The 17,266-nt window shown below is 42.6% G+C and overlaps 1 protein-coding gene across 1 annotated transcript; it reads left to right on the top strand.

Moving 5' to 3' along the window:
* Positions 1–4,444: 4,444 nt before the first annotated feature.
* On the top strand, positions 4,445–6,428 carry AKAP3 (A-kinase anchoring protein 3). Its single transcript, XM_080575900.1, is given in 3 exon segments — positions 4,445–4,877; positions 5,530–5,748; positions 5,750–6,428. Coding segments are annotated over 3 exon segments (486 nt in total). The 5' UTR covers positions 4,445–4,712; the 3' UTR covers positions 5,852–6,428.
* Positions 6,429–17,266: the final 10,838 nt, after the last annotated feature.

Genomic DNA, 17,266 nt, shown 5'->3' with positions numbered 1-17,266 from the left:
ATACATAAAACTTTCACAAATGATGAAAAGATGGTGGAGCTTGAAAGGAGCTTGTTTGAGGAAGATAGGAGAAAGGAGACAGCTTTCAAAGAGTAACTAAAAAAGGAGAGGTGAGAAAATAAAACATAGTTGAAGACTGCAATTCTCTATTCTATGTTCCCTGGTGTATGACAGAGTAAATTACAAATCTACAACATTCAAACAGCCAGGTATGACCTAGAAACATAAGGAAAAGGCCATCATTTGTGGCACAACCACAGGCTGGAATATGTATAGCTGAAGACACAACTGTCTACTGAAATGGATGCCAAATATATCAACTGTTCCAGCTAGCAGAAGTGGGCCATTAAGTGTGGTCAGAATGACCTAAATATTGTTTTGTGCCAATGCGAAAAAAATTGAAGCTTTCAGACATTAAGGAGTGTCACAGCTGTAATCTGTCTGCTTCATATTTCTACTATGGCAATGGAAATACTGTGCTGATGAAAGTGCCATTTTTAAAATGGCTTATCCTAAATTCTAGCAGGCTAAAACAAGTCCCTGCCATTCTGTTGTTACCAAACGGAACTACAGTTACATAAATAAGCTCATGCCTATCTTGATGAGTACGCCTGTATCTATGCCTACAATCTTGAAGTCTACCGCAAACTTATTCTTGCGTCAGTACTGAGTGTAGAATACATTCTCCAGATACAAGTCCTTCTTAAGCATTCAGAGAGGATGAACCTAGGAAATTCTGCCACTAGGATTAGTGCTGCATGCTGAAATAGAACAAGGAGTGAACATATGTAGCCATGTGCTGTATCCCCCCATTTTTGCCAGTATTTGCTGCACTGCTTATACTGACATGTATACAATTTTTCATACAAGTTTACTGCAGATACTGACCTTGAAGCAATGCTAGGCAAAAGACTGGTTGTTGCAAGTCCCCAGACAGGTTCAGAAAACAGAAAATATTCTGTCGTGCCTTTCCATAAATACCCTCAGTGTTCTGGGTTTCTCCTATCACTCGCTGTTTTTTTGTTTGTTTTTTTTTGTTTGTTTGTTTGTTTGTTTGTTTGTTTCATGTGTTGTCCTTAATTCTTTGGAAAGATACACAGTAAGAGTAGCAGTCTGACTGTACACTGATTGTAAGAAAAAACAAACAAACAAACAAAAAACAGAGTGGTAGGGTCTTAGAGTCTATGTTTTTAATTTAACCTAAAATTAGAAGTGTCCTTAATAATGTCTGCAATAAGGCCTGCAATCTGCAATCAGACAGTGGTTGTCATCACCAGTGGAACAACAGTCACCCTCAATAGAAACCATCAGACAAGTTTAATGGCATGATGTCATAAACACCTAGTCTTTTTCCATATTAATATTCACATCATTTACGTCACTAGTGGAGCTAGTTGCTACCACTGCTATTTGCATTGACAACATACCACTGACATCAGTATACATACTGGTTCCTCTGTACAGAATCATAGAATGGTTTGGGTTGGAACCCCCCTGGACCTGGGCAGGGACACCTTCCACTAGACCAGGTTGCTCAAAGCCCCATCCAGCCTGGCCTTGAACACTTCCAGGGATGGGGCATCCACAGCTTCTCTGGGCAACCCGTTCCAGTGCCTCACCACCCTCATAGGAAAGAATTTCTCCCTAATATGTAATCTAAATCTACCTTCTTTTAGTTTAAAGCCATTACTCCTTGTCCTGTCACTACATTAGCTGACAAAAAGTCCCTCCTCATCTTCCTTTTAGGCCCCCTTTAGGTACTGGAAGGCCACTATAAGGTGTCCCTGGAGCTTTCTCTTCTCCAGGTTGAACAACCCCAATTCCTTCAGCCTGTCTTCACAGGAGAGGTGCTCCAGCCCTTTAATCGTCTTCGTGGCCCTCCCATGGACTCATTCAAATATATCCATTTCCTTCTTGTGCTCGGGGCCCTGGAGCTGAACACAGGACTCCAGGTGGGATCTCATGAGAGCAGAGTAGAGAGGGAGAATCACCTCCCTTGACTGCACCACTTAGCTTGGTGTCATCAGCAAATCTGATGAGAGTGCATTCAATCCTACTGTTCGTATCGCTGACAAAAACATTAAACAGTGTCAGTCCCTACACCGATTCCTGAAGACGACTTGTCAGGGATCTCCACTTGGACACCGAAGTGTTGACAGAAACTTTTGGGGTATGTGATTAGAGCTCTTGCCAATGAAGACTGAGGCAAAAAAAGTAATTAAGTACCTCAGCCTCTCCATAGCCTGGGTAACCAGGTCTCCTGTTTCATTCTGGAGTGAATCCACAATTTCCCTAGTCTTCCTTTTATCACTGATGTAGTTACAGAAGCCTTTGTTGTTGTCCTTGACGCCCCTGGCCAAATTCAATTGTAATAGGGCTTTGGCTTTCCTAAGCTGATCCCTGGCTGCTCAGACGATGTCTCTGTATTCCTCCCAGGCTATCTGTCCTTGCTTCCACCTTCCGTAGGCCTCCTTTTCTGACAGAGTTTAGCCAGGATCTCCTTGTTCATCCATGCAGGTATCCTAGTGTTTTTGCCAGACTTCCTCTTTGTTGGGTTGCGTTGCTCCTGAGCTTGGAGGAAGTGATCCCTGAATATTAAGCAGCTTTCTTGGGCCCTTCTTCCCTACATGGCTTTGTCCCATGGTACTCTACCAAGCAGATCCTTGAAGAGGCCAAAGTCTGCTCTCCTGAAGTCCAGGGTAGTGAGCTTGCCATGCTTCCTCCTCACTGCCCTCAGGATCCTTAACTCCACCATTTCATGGCCACTGCAGCCAAGGCTGCTCTTGAGCTTCACATACCCCACCAGCCCCTCCTTGTTGGTGAGAATGAGGTCCAGTACAGCATGTCTCTTTGCTGGCTCCTCTATCACTTGGAGACGGAAGTTATCATCAGTGCATTCCAGGAACCTCCTGAATTGTCTGTGCCCTGTTGTGCTGTCCCTCCAACAGATACCAGGGTGGTTCACGTACCCCATGAGGACCAGGACTTGTGAATGTGAGGCTGCTTCTATCTGTCTATAGAGGGCCTCATCTGCTTGGTCTTCCTAACCAGGTGGCCTGTAGCAGACCTCCACTATAATGTCACCTTTCCCTGCCCTCACTTCAGTTCCGATCCATAAACTCTCTGTCAGCTCCTCACCCATCTCCAGGCAGAGCTCCATGCACTCCAGCTGCTCATTGACGTAGAGGGAGACACCCCCTCCTCATCTCCCCTGCATGTCCTTTCTGAAGAGCCTGTATCCTTCCATGCCAACACTCCAGTCATGGGAGCCATCCCACCATGTCTCTGTAATGCCAATGAGGTCATAGCCCTGCAGGTGTGCGTACGTCTCTAACTCTTCTTGTTTATTCCCCATGCTACATGCATTAGCATAGAGACATTTGAGCTGGGCCCCTAATGAAGCTGACTTACTGGCTGGAGAGGCTGGAATTCCTTTGTGCTGCTCTTCAGGTGCTCTTCTACTGACCTGTGACCCTTCTCCATGCTCTGGGCATCTATCACTGACACCAGCATCAAACTGAGAGGATTGTGATAGATTGAGATTCCTCTCCCCTGGCAACTCTAGTTTAAAGACCTCTTCACCAGCTTGCCAAGCCTATGACCGAGTCCCTCACTGCTGCTCCCAGGGCGCTGTAAGCCCTCCTGGCTGCATCACTGGCCCCCCCATGAAACAACAGCAGTGGATAATAGTTATTAGGCTGTACAAGGCTTGGTAGTCTCTTGGTGACATCCTTGATACGAGCCCCTCGTAAGCAGCAGAAGTAGTCACTAAGACCAACCAGAATTTCACCTCATACTCAAACACAATTCCTTGATATGCACAGAACATTTGTACCAAGATACACATATTGTGGATAAGGAATCATTATGCATTTCCATTTTGTTTTATTCCTGAGACTGATTCAGGAAACAATTTGAAAAGCATTGCATCCAATCCACTCAGAATCTTGATCTGGTTTCAAAAAGACACTGAAGACTGTGCACCCAGCATTGAGGATATGGTGAAAGTCACAAAAATATCCGAAATTCAAGATAATTATCTACTGGAGGGCAGAGCTTCCAACACAGCAGTGTATCACCTTGAGGATTCAGTGTCTACGGTGAAGATACTAGTTTGGACATCAGATTCAACACCATTCATCAGATTCAACACCACCAGATTTTCACTTGAAGATGAAAGCCACTCCAAATCCAAAGAAGTCAAAGGCCACCGAGGACAAGGCCACTGCTTGAAAGCAAGTAAGATTTCTAACCCTGTCATTGCAATGGCACAGATTAAGAGATTAATGAAAAGTCAGATGCTTCTGGCCCATGTATACACAAGACATATTTTGTTGTTCTTTGGAAGTCTAGTCATAAATCTGTTGGACTGGGTACAAATAAAGATAAAAATCATCTCTCAGAGAACGCCACTCATATCAACTTGAAAGAAGCTAAATATAAAGAGAATCCACCTTCCAAGAAGATGTTTGTAATAAAGAAATAAACAAGTCTTCTGGTAGAAAAGAACTTTACTGGAAGAGAAGGGTAGGAAATCAGGAAAAGGAAAAGGACATCACAAAAATATTTTTGGCCAAGAATAATTTACAAATAATTTAAGCAAAGAATACTAATTTATGCAATAATGTGATTTCAGGCATGGTATTCTCAGTAATGAAAACCACAGAAGGTCGAGCAAATGACTCGAATGTATCTTGTATCATGCCGAATACATGTTGCTGAAGCACTCTAAGACAGTGGTTTCAGATTTAATAGACTCCTGTATGAAAAGCTTACATGACATAGCAGGCAAACTGTTGATTAATTCAGATTTTTCTTCTTCAGTGAAGCAGACTTTGTGCAGCAATCATAAAAGCTACAGGAACTGTACAAGCAATGTTGAATAATTTGTATTCTACCCTGATAGTACAAGAACCTGGAGGAGATAAAGTCTAGTATATGCTTCTATGAAGACAGGCTTGAGAACAGATGCAAAGGCTCAGGTGCTGAGGTTTGCAGCAAGGACAGAAACACCGCTGAAAGAAAAATAAATTACCCGTGCAGACACAGTTGGGAATCACATCATTAAATTAGGGTTTACCCTCTGGCATGAAAACCAAAACCAATATAGCCAATGCTCAAAATCACAACAAAGAAGAGAAGCTGAAACAAGTTCACCAAATAATGTGCTCTGGAGTTCAGAAATTCAGCATATAGCCAGAATGTCATGAGATTCATGGGCTTGATTTTGACTGCATTATTGCTCGTGCTTTATCATCTAGTCTAGCAGGAGACCACCAACAAGAAGACAAAAGAAGCTGGCAATGCTAGCAAAGAAAATCCCTCTTTGAATTCTTATTATGGGAGCCCTATGGCCCCACCTTTCAAATGTTTTTAGAAAAGTATCAGGATCCATGAAAAAAAGCTAAGAGTCAGATTCACAGTGGTCAGACAGGCAGAAGCCTGAAAATGACATGTCCAATGCTACGTTAAAGCTAATCTGAAAGTTAATTAAAAAAATAATAATAACAACTGCTTGCAAACTAAAAGGTCAGTCTGGAAATCCATTCATCGATGAAACAACCCAAAATGCTGGCAAAAGGATACACTGGCCTTTCAGAAATTGAGCAATCCTGTGAAGAGGTCATATCTGGACTGACTAAAATGCTTACTGATCAACTCAATCTGAGCAGAAAAGACAGAAGCAGTACACAATTTATTGACAGTCTGGTGGATACAGTAGTAAAGCTGTGTCTTATGAGAGCTAAGATACAGCAACCTTGAGTCCCTTCTGGCAGAGTCAAGGAGCGGGGAAGATGACACTGGATCAGTAGGCTCTAAGGCCATGGGAAGTGCTCCTTGGATGCAGTAAAGATAGTGTATTGGGACACCAGGTGGTAGTGGTGAATCAGAATTGGTGAGCAGAAGTTAGAACACACTTGGACTGTTGTTTATTTGTTTCTGCCCCATCCCCCAGTCTGATGCGAAACAAAAAACTTTTTCTCAAGAAAATGTTTTCTAGACATTTCTCTTTTCTAGTGCCCAGAGCAGCGATGTGGTAATATAAAATCTACTGACTTCTTACAAAGTAGTAAACTTACGGGAATTAAAGATATATATAAAAATATGCACCTTTAGCTCTGCACAAAGAATGGTGCAAAATTATGTTGTATGTTGTATTTCCCAGAAATTCGGTGGGGTCTAATTTTGAAGGTAAAAAATACATTTGCTTTCAGCACATTATATAAAGATTTTTACATTCAGAACTGTTCTAATGGCAATGCCATTTAATAAAGAAATATTTACCTTATAAACATTATGAGGTGTTCACAAACATTTTTACCCATGTTGCTGAATTGCTATGGACTCTGAATATCAAAATAATTCAGAATCCCAGACTACTTTTCACTTTATATTTATTATATATTTTTTTTTAAACTTCGACAATGAAGAGCTGTCTGAGTTGTGTTTGTAGTCTTTTCCCCTATACTGATCACCTAGCAGACTGCAGCTCTTCACATCTTGCAATAATTCCCAGTTTGGCTGCTGCTTACAGACTCCAGACACGGAGAAGGTCCAGCCTGCAAAAGCAGGATATAAGTAGAGGGCTGGGATGCATCTGGCACATCATGGATGCATCTGTGCGCAGATGCCTGCATGTGCACAGCCCTCCTCAGTTCCTCTTTAAAATGCCCATCCTTATCAGAACTCCTGGTATATCACTTCTGGTGTATAACACACTTCTGTTGTGTTTCTGTTTTTCCAAAATAGGGGAAATTTTGTGAGCAATGCTGAAATACAGGTGATCTGGTGAAGGCTCAGGGGACTTTGGTTAGTTGCCAGTCTTGAACTGTATGCTTAATACCTTGTGAGCAGGGCCATTGCCCCTTATGTCCTCACCAGCAGCACGATGGTGGTCAGCAAGATGCAGAGTGCTGATGCCAGCCAAGCACTTAGCAGAACTCCATCATTTCAGACTCATTTATATACCACTGGTTTGTAGGAGGTGGTTATAGTTGTACTGCTCCTGACTGGCAAACATATGAGTTAAAAGAGTATACAAAATACCTTGGAAAATCTATCTAAAAAAAAAAAAAAAAAAAGTTGGTCGTAAATACTGCTGTTTGTCTGCCTCCTCAAAACAAATTTTACATGCTCTTCATTGATGCGTCCACCACAGAGTTCCTGTCCATCCTGTGTATCTTCCTTCAGGCAAAGCTTAGCCTAGTGCACAGGGACCTAAGCTCTTTTCGTTGAGTTTTTACTGTGCTGTACACACTGAATGCAATACAGCTTGATTCTTTCTCCATTTGTTAGATAATTTCCCATGAAAAGCATGAGAAAGTGAAAACATCCGAGGAAAGGCAAACTCCTTGCTCTCTGGAGTGACCCGGGGGTTGCAACAAACCAGCCCATCACTCATGCGCTCTGGCCAGTCCTTCTTCCCTAGCAAGCACTACGGTTTTAGCATTTGTCAGACTTAGTGCTTTATCCACTTGAAAGCATTTGCAAGTTTGAGATCGATGTCTAAACAACCAAGGTTTTTTGTTCTTTAATGCATAGTCTGTTCTTCATATATATGTATAGTGGTATCATAAAAATCACAGAGATCCAGGGAAAGCACATTGTGACACAAATTTAGGGACTGGAGATTAAGAGGGATTTCAAATAATGTGGAAAATACAAAATAGTAAATTATTGAAATTTCCAGATAATACCAATAAGACAAAAATTACCACTGACAGCATAGAATATGACCCAGAAAAAAATAGTTTTATATTATCAGTAGAGACTGCGTACCATATCAGAAAAGACAGAATAATATAATATTTATAATATAATGTATAATACCAGGAAAGACAGAATTTATGAAAATGCAAGGCGGGTGACAAAAAATAAATACAAATATGCAATAGAAAGCAGAAGCCAGGAAAACAACTCTGAAGGAGACCAAGGAGTGACAGTGAAGATCAAGTGAGATGTGTTTTCAATACGTTGTTATACAGAAGCCAAAAGAAATAAAGATATAAAGAAATATGTTAAAGTGTTAAAGTGCAAGGATACCATAGTTCTCCACTGTGCATCCCCTTATGATTGCTCTTTGAACATCAAATGAAGTCCAAAAAACTGCTCTAGCAGAAAAATACTGAAACAATGGAGCAAACTTAGCAGACATAAAATTGCTAATGGGCTACAAGATGTGACTTTTTTGAATAATTAAATATATCTACTTGGGTTACAAGATTACATATGAATGGATATATAAGGTCTGCATGTGCAAGAGATCTGTAAATATTAGAGCAAGAAGGGAAATTATTTAGAAATATACTAGAAAGAACAACTGAAATAACAGAGGTAAAGTAAATGAGTAAATAATCACTACCCTTCACCAAGATTTACAACTGTGTATTTCACAGCTTATCCTGGCCAGCCATTTGTGTTACTTTACACAGACAGTGTATATACATTCATGTTACAAAGAAGGTCCGTGAATTGAGCTTTCACGTTTCCATTCCTTGCAGGACATTGCGTGCATTTTGCCCTAGTTTGACCTCGTTTGCACCAGTGCTAAATCTGGAAGAACTCAGTAAACGAGCTGGCCCTCTGCACCTTAATGGGTTTCTGTGGCAGAACTAGGACCATGATGGGGAGATTGCATGACTCTTGGGTGATCTGTGCTGTATTTTGCAAGATGGCTCAGCCCCCTTTCTGGACAGACTTTGACAATCCAATATTTCCCAGCAGAAATCTGGCATGGCTTGTGCCAGTAGTGGTGCTGTATTTTTCACCACTGAAGGCCCACAGAAAAGACCCTCCACAATTAACCAAATAAATGATCTTGCCCAACACAGCTTCTCTGTGTTTATTCTGCTGAAGCCCACCATCAGATCCTTTCCACGTGTTCATAAAATACAGTGAGAGAAAGAAAAATTTTCAGAGAACAAAATCCTTTTCAGAGAAAAGTTTCATGGCGAAAAGCACCCTGCACAGCTGGAGGACCACACAGCTCAACTTCATTTGCCAGATTATAGCCAATGATCTCATCTTAGATGTCATCTCAGACATCTTAACTAAACGACATAGTTAAAACAGGAAGGTTTAATTAAAGCTTGCTTTGGGCGGAGAAACAGTATCAGCAGCAGGAAGAAGTGAAGAGATTGTTTTACTCTGTGGGTATCACCTTTAACAGAGCTGGGAGAGAGGCTCCTCAGATTGTAGGTTGCTTCCTTTGGAAACATTACCTTCTATTTCCTACCAAATGGACAAGAGCTGTCAGGAGCCAGCAGGAAACATCCTTTTGGAATAGTTAGAAAAAGAAACAGCACAAAGTGAATATTAGAGGCAGAAAGAACCAAGCTAATCTTTATACCTGATAAAGATGACTAACTAACTCACTCCTGCATGTAAGTACAAATAGGTTCACTATGGGAGTCTGTAGATCTCACACAGAGTAAGCAGAGACATCCCCGTTGCTGCCATCAGCTGATGTAATGCTGTGCTTGGGCTTGTGTTTATGTCAGGAGCTGCTGAGAGTGCTAGTGACAGAATGGAAAACTTTGCATTAAGGAAAACATCTAAAACAAGATTGCGGCTTCTGGACTTTGAGGAAATAAAAGTCTGAAATTAATATGTTGTTATTCTCTCTAACTAGGCAAAAAGATGCTACCCACAGTCTACCAGGTGGCATATAGTATTTCTGTCAACTCCATCTACCCACAATTTAAAGTTCCTTGTATAAGCAAGGGTCTGGATTTCAAAATGATTTCTCAGACAGGTGGAGAAGGAATTTTACTCAATAGCTTTAGATCCCTTTGTGATCAGACAGGTAGGGAAGGTAGCTGCAGCATATAGCCAAGGCAAGGTAGAAGAGTCCATGTCTAATGATTTGCTAGGACTGAAAAAATAAGAGATCATTGATATTTATGGATGGAGTTTTGCTTTGTTGGGTTTTGCTTTTGTTTACCAGTTCTTCTGTCTGCTTTCCATGATTTATCTCATCATCTGAATTCTTCCCCACCTGGTTGCATAGTTTTTCTTCCAGCTAATCTCAGAAGTTTAGACTCTCTATTACCGGTGCAATTCTGTGTCAATAAAAGTCAAGAAGAGGGATTTTAATGTATACTAATGTCAGTGAATGAAGACTCTTGTTGCTCAGACTCCCTTACTATACATACATAGGAGAAGGGTGGGAGAATGCCTGTTACCTTATTCACTCTGTTGAAAAAACAGCATGCAGACAGATCGCCACAGACTATATATCTGGAGCTGGCTGTTGGTCTCCAGGTGAAGCTTCAGGGGCTCAACACCAACGCTGTTTCCCAGGGCAGGTGATCAGTTTAATTTCGCATTGTAAAACAGCATGAACTCCTAAACACTTCTAGCCAAATTTTCAATGGAAGTATAAATCAGCTTGTAGAAGGTTACCATGAGTACTAGGGGATTTATTTGTGGGCCTCAGTTGTAGCAGCAGCAAACTTAAATTTGAAAGTCCCAGCTGAGCTCCAGCCATTACAGTGGTACTCCAAACACATCAATCTAATTCACTGTCCTTAATCAGCCAGAAGACTCTTTTGTAACATAAATGATTTCCAGGTTTCCCTTTCCCACTGAGAATATTCATTCAGATTATATTTCCCCAAGTATGTTAGCATACATTTTCCAAACTAAATCCTGTTTTATTTTCGGCCTACATTTCAAATGCCTGTGTGTTATTTTTCTGTCATCTTTCATTTGCAGTTCTTCATCTCGTATGTATATTTTCTTAAACTTTAGTTTGTATATAAATGGATTTAAAACATTACTATACATCTTCCCAAGTTCTTGGCTAACACTCCTTTCTGTTTGTCGGCACAGAACCATAGAAAATAAATTTACAGGAGACCCAAAGAGGTCTCATGGTGTATTCCTCTGTTCTACAGTAGGATCAGCACTACCTAAATTGTTCCTAGCAAATATTTACCTGGTCTCTGCTTAAAAGTCTCCTAAATTAAAAATTCTATGATTTTTGTAGGTAACGTATTCTGTCCAGTTCTCTTAACCAGCCTTATCAATTAGAAAAAATGTTGCAGTGTTTAGTTTAACCGTTCCCTGAAAGATTTGAAGTGGATGAATAAGCATCACTTTGGTGCTTCATTTTAACCAATATATCTTCTTTTTTTTAATTCTTTTTTATTCTAGTGTCTTCTTTCAGGTTCACCTGAAATCCATGCCCCCTCAAAGATATGCTTCTGAGTAATTTGCAATGAGTGTGAAAAAAAGGAATGTTACTGTTACCCATTCTTTAACAGTCTTTTTGTTTGGTTGGTTGGTTTTGTTTTTGTTGTTGTTGTTGTTTGTTCGTTTGCTTATTTGTTTCAGGTTTACCTTGAGAGTGGTCCATAACAAAAGATTTCAGAAGAGATCTCAAGGAAACATTTTGACTTGCCATTAAAAAATTTAACAGTGCAGCAAGTACAATAGCTAATAGCCACACAAAGACATCTTAGGAAATATTTTACACAAAAGGCACAGTGAAAGCAGTTTCTAAGAAATCTCAGTTTTATTTGGCAGTGTAGCAGTTGTAGGTCAATTCTTGGATTTTTATTTTAAAGCAGCAGTTCACTGCTGGTGAAAGGAGTCAGCCTGAGAGACATAGTGACTTCAGCCTGCAGCCCTCTGGATCAAATAAATACCTTACAGAAAACACCGACGGGTTTGCATTCGTTTGACTGTTCCTCCAGATCCCTCTGTGGGGGGCATACATGGACTGATAAATTAATTATTGCCTTCATGCCCTTCCCCTCCTGGTCTTCTGACCCCAGACCTCTATGCAGAAAGAAAAATATTCTGTGTCTGCAGCCATTGGTCACTAAGCATGTTACTGCAACCATCTTTTCACTTAATATGACTGACTCACTGAATAGCCATTGGTTGGTAGCAACTTCTGGTAACTATGGGCCTCAATTGGATCTCATCCAGTCTCTCGCAGACCGATTCAACACTCAGAGAGACAGAGAAATCTTTCCATCGACTTTAAAAAGCACGAGCTTGGGCTGTCTCCATAGGCTTCACATTCTATCACAATATTCTAAGCCGTTTAGCTGTTACATGTAAGTTTTAAAGTTTATCTATCATTTTGCCACATCTGAAGCTGAAGACTTCCTCTAAAAATGCCTGAAAATTATATTTTAATTTCATCTTAATGCATAAATATTTCACTCCAGTGTACTGCTGAAGGCAGTTGCACCCCAGACATACCAGATGGTTTTAGCAGGATTACATTAGTGTGGGTCAAAGATGACACCTCAAGGACTAGTGCATGATGGCATACCAGTGTGCTGGGGTTACAGTTGTGCTGGGTCTTTAAAGAAAGATTCCACCACCTTTAACAGAGTGCCTTACAGTTTCAGATTTCTAAATGCTTCATAAGATCTCAGAAACAAGGAACCAGGTTTAGCAGAGACCCAGTGAAAGGCAGGATAGTATTAGCACCAGTTCTCTTACTGGGCTCAAGGGAAACCTTTGCTTAGCCTGTTCACCCATTTCTCTGTTTGGGTTGGTGGAATGGGCGGTGGGAAACTGCATCAGCTGATCTCAAAATGAAGACAGCCTGCCTGGATTCAGTTTCTCTTCTACCACTTGTTTACTTCCTTTTCTCACTTTTCTCACAGGGGGCCTGCAGGGGGGAGTCTCTGTGAGAAGAGTCCAGAAGCTGCCCCATGTGAAATGAAAGCCAGTTTCAGCCAGCTCCAAAAGGGACCTGCTGCTTGCCAGAGCTGAGCCAATGAGCGATGCTCTGTAAGAGCATGTTTAAGAAAGGGAAAATACTGCTGTGCAACAGCAGCTGGGAGAGAGGACTAAGATAATGTGAGAGAACCAGCCCTGCAGACCCCAAGACCAGTGCAGCAGGAGGGCAGGAGGTGCTCCAGGCATGGAGCAGCAGTTCCCCTGCGGCCTGTGGAGAGGCCCCTGGTGGAGCAGGCTGTCCCCCTGCAGCCCATGGGTCCCACACGGAGCAGATCTCCACACTGCAGCCCGTGGAGGAGCCCCCGGTGGAGCAGGTGGATGTGGCCTGGAGGAGGCTGCGGCCCATGGAGAGCCCCCGCAGGAGCAGGCCCCGGGCCGGAGCTGCAGCCCGTGGAGAGGAGCACACGCAGGAGCAGGGGGTCTGGGGGGAGCTGCCACGTGTTGGGGATCTGTGCTGGAGCAGTTTGCTCCTGGGGGATGGACCCCGTGGTGTCATTGCAATTACAGAAATGTAGTGGGATAGATCACATGACCAGAATGCTCTTGTGGATGGCTACAGGCCAAGAAGACAAGGTGGTGGAGTTGCTCTTTATGTGAAAGGGGAACTGGAATGTATGGAGCTCTGCCTCAGGGTGGATGACGAGTGCATTGAGAGCTTATGGATAAGGATAAAAGGGCAGGCTAACATGGGTGACACTGTTGTGGGTCAGGCCACCTGATCAGGAAGAGGAGTTGCCAAGACCTGAAGACATCTAGAAGTAGCCACATGATAACAGGCCCTGGTTCTCATGGGGGACTTTCTCCACCCTGATATCTGCTGGAAAGACAACACTGTTAGGCACAAACAGTCCAGGAGATTTCTGCAGAGCACTGACAACAACTTTTTGACATGTGGTGGATAAGTCAATGAGAAGAGTTGTGCTGCTGGATGTTGTATTAACAAACAAACAAGGACTGGTTGGAGACAGAAAGGTTGGTGGCAGCCTTGGCTGCAATGACAATGAGATAGTGGAGTTCAGGCTCCTGAGTGGAGGAAGCACAATAAACAGCATTACAACTCTGGACTTCGGGAGAGCAAATGTAGGTCTCTTTGGGGACCTACTTGGAGAAATCCAAGTTAGGGACCTAGAAGGAAGAGGGGTCCCAGAGACCTGGTCAGTATTTAAGCATCACTTCCTCCAAGCTCAAAACCCTTATGAGTAAGAAGTCAAGCAAAAAAGGGCAGGAGACCTGTATGGATGGCAAGGAGCCCCTGGCAAAACTCAAACAAAAGAAGGAAGTATGTGGAATGTGGAAAAAAGGGACAGGCCACTTGGGAGGAATGTAGGAATGTTATCAGAGTGTACAGGGACATCAAGGACAACAACAAGGACTTCTTCAAATACATCAGTAGCAAGAGGAAGATGAGGGAGAATGTGGGCCCTCTGCTGAATGGGGTGGGTGCTCTTGTGATGAAGGATACCGAGAAGACAGATTTATAGAATGCTTGCTTCAGTCTTTACTGCCACCCTCATGAATCCCAAACCCTTGAGATGAGAGAGGAAGTCTAGAGAAAGGAAGACTTTCCTTGGTCGAGGAGAATGAGTTTAGAGATCATTTAAGCAAACATGATACCTACAAATCCATGGGCCTGGATGGGATGCACCCATGAGTATTGAGAGAGATGGTGGACCTTACTGCTAAGCCACTCTCTGTCATCTTTGAAAGGTCATGGAGAACAGGAGGGGTGTCTGAGGACTGGAAGAAAGCCAATGTCATTCCGTCTTCAAAAACGTCAAGGAGGACCCAGACAGTCTTACCTCCATCCCTGGAAAGGTGATGGAACAGCTCATCCTGGAGGTCATCTCTAAGCACGTGGAGGAGAAGGTGATGAGGAATAGTCGGCATGGATTCACAAAGGGAAAATCATGCTTAACCAATCTGATAACCTTCTGTGATGGAATGACTGGCTGGGTAGATGAGGGGAGAGTGGTGGATGTTGTATACCTTGACTTCAGCAAGGCTTTTGACACTGTCTCCCACAACATCCTCATAGGTAAGCTCAGAAGTGTGGGATGTGTGGACGGTGACATGGATTGAGAACTGTCTGGATGGCAGAGCTTAGAGGCCTGCAAGCAGTGGTGCAGTCTAGTTGGAGATCTGTAGCTAATGCTTTCCCCCAGGGGTCAGTATTGGGTCCAGTCCTGTTCAACTCATTCATCAGTGACTTGGATGAAAGAACAGAGTGCACCCTCAGCAAGTTTGCTGATAACACAAAACAAGGAGAAATGGCTGATACACCAGAAGAAAGCACTGCCATTCAGAGAGACCTGGACATGCTGGAGAGTTGGATAGAGAGGAACCTCATGAAGTTCAGCAAAGGCAAGTGAAGGGTCCTGCACCTTGGGAGGAATAACCCCAAGCACCAGTACAGGTTGGGGGCTGATCTGCTGGAAAGCAGCTCTGTGGAGAAGGACCTCAGAGTCCTGTTGGACAGCAGGTTAACCACGAACCAGCAATGTGCCCTTGTGGCCAAGAAGGCCAATGATATCCTGGGGTGCATTATGAAAAGTGTTGCCAGCAGGTGGAGCGAGGTGATCCACCCCCTCTACTCAGCCCTGGTGAGGCCATACCTGGAGTATTGTGTCCAGTTCTGGGCTTCCCAATGCAAGACATGGATCTCCTGAATAGAGTCCAGTGGAGGGCTACAGAGATAATTAGCAGACTGGAGCATCTCTCTTATCAGGAAAGGCTGACGGAGCTGTGACACCTCATGGGATTTGCAAATAAAAATGCTATGCCATGTCTGAAATCCCATCCACTTTTTCTCCAAAGTTTCGAAACATTTGGTGCACTGTATGTGTAAGGCTGAGCCTTTTCTCAAAGCCAGACTTGTCCACTACTTTTCAGGCATCCTCATAAGCTTTTAGCACTCTCTGGAGGAGGAGAGTCTGAATGCTTTCTTCTCCTCAAGATGTCTTGTAGCTCTTTTATGTAAGGCAGATAACATGGGGATAAGGTGAAACAATGCAACCCATACCATTTACATATCTTGGGATCAGCTTGCTTAACCGCAGAGTAGGCACTTGTGGAGTCCTCACTACAACCAGTCGTCTGGATAGAAAGTTATTGAGCCTGGCCTGCTTAACATTCTTACCACACAATACAGCTATAACATCAGTCATCCCTCCACTTCACTACAGCAGCTGGGAAAACTCAGCAACTAACACATTTCTAGAATAAATTGTTTCAGAGTTGCATTTTTCTTTGAGAATGAGGGACAGATGAAGTTATCTTCTTCACCTCTTTTGCCTGGCCTTTGCCAGCTCTGCCACCTAAACTTTTGGTGGAAACTCTCCACTGAAGAGAGTTTTTCCACGAGCTCATGCTGTGAAATAACCAGGAAGGTCTATGCAGAAAAACGCCTTTACAAGACTAGTCCTGAGAGACTTTCCCCCTCTCCCTTCTCCTTTTTTCTACATATTCTCCTCACTAAAGATCTAAACCTTAGGAAGAAAGATCTTTTCAAAAGTCACCATGTAAAAGCTTGGATTTTTAGTTACTTGAACAAGTGCCTGTTTAAATGGTCCTTTTCCAGCCCTGTGGCAAGAATGCTGAATTTATAATCAGTAACTTTGTCAAACTCAGTCTGGGCTGTATTAGTGTCTAAGAAAGCAAAACAAAGAAAACCCCCAAACCCAGCATACAAGTTTATTTGAGTGGCAAACAGAAGGCATAAAATTAAGAAAGAATCTCCATGGACTGTTTCCTCTCCACAGAAAATCCTGAGCTTGGAGACATTTTGACAAGCCAAATGCTGGTGTTGTATGATTATAGATGCTGCTGTCAGTGGATTTATTTTGTGGCTCTCTTCAGAGATTATCTCCAGTTCTGTGGTTTTATATTCTGATGCATGGCCTGTTTTGTATTTCGATTGCGTATGTGTTGGAGATATTCATTAAGCTTTCAGAAGGATATTCCATAGCTGTAAGCCTTTTAAATCACATACAATGTGTTTCTTATTTCCCTATGGCATTCTACTTGCATCTGCTTGGTATGTAGAACGTCCTGGCCAGCCACATTTCAGTGGACCATTTGTCTCCCAGTGATGGAGCACGTGGCTGATAATACAGGGACATGAAAGCATTCATGGTGCTTTTCTTCTGAAAGCACATGCCTAGTGTTCAACACAGTCAATACTTTTAGGGACGAAAACAAGACAGAACTATCCTCTGTACCCAAGAAGAAGGAGAAATGTTGGAGTATTTGAGCTGGTGAAAACTTCACATTTAAGGTTCATAAAAAAATAAATTTGAAATTTCTCTTCCTAAGGCAATGATGCGGATTTACACAGAATGTTGATTATGTTTGCTAGTTTATTTGCTAGGGAAAATCCTGTCTGTCTCAGTGACTACAGAATCAGTGCATTCCTGTTTCACAGTGAATTGGTTTACTGAGGGCTGCAGCAGGCAAGCAGAGTTAAGTCTGAGGAGAAAAATCCTGCAGGAATGTCTGAGAGAGAAATCCCCCTGCTCTTCCTCTTTCCCTTTCTGCACTCATCACAAATGAGCAAGGAGGAAAG

The sequence above is a fragment of the Anser brachyrhynchus genome (assembly GCF_964034855.1).
Source record: "Anser brachyrhynchus genome assembly, chromosome: 1".
Lineage (NCBI taxonomy): Eukaryota > Metazoa > Chordata > Aves > Anseriformes > Anatidae > Anser > Anser brachyrhynchus.
This window is presented reverse-complemented; position numbering and strand designations above follow the sequence as displayed.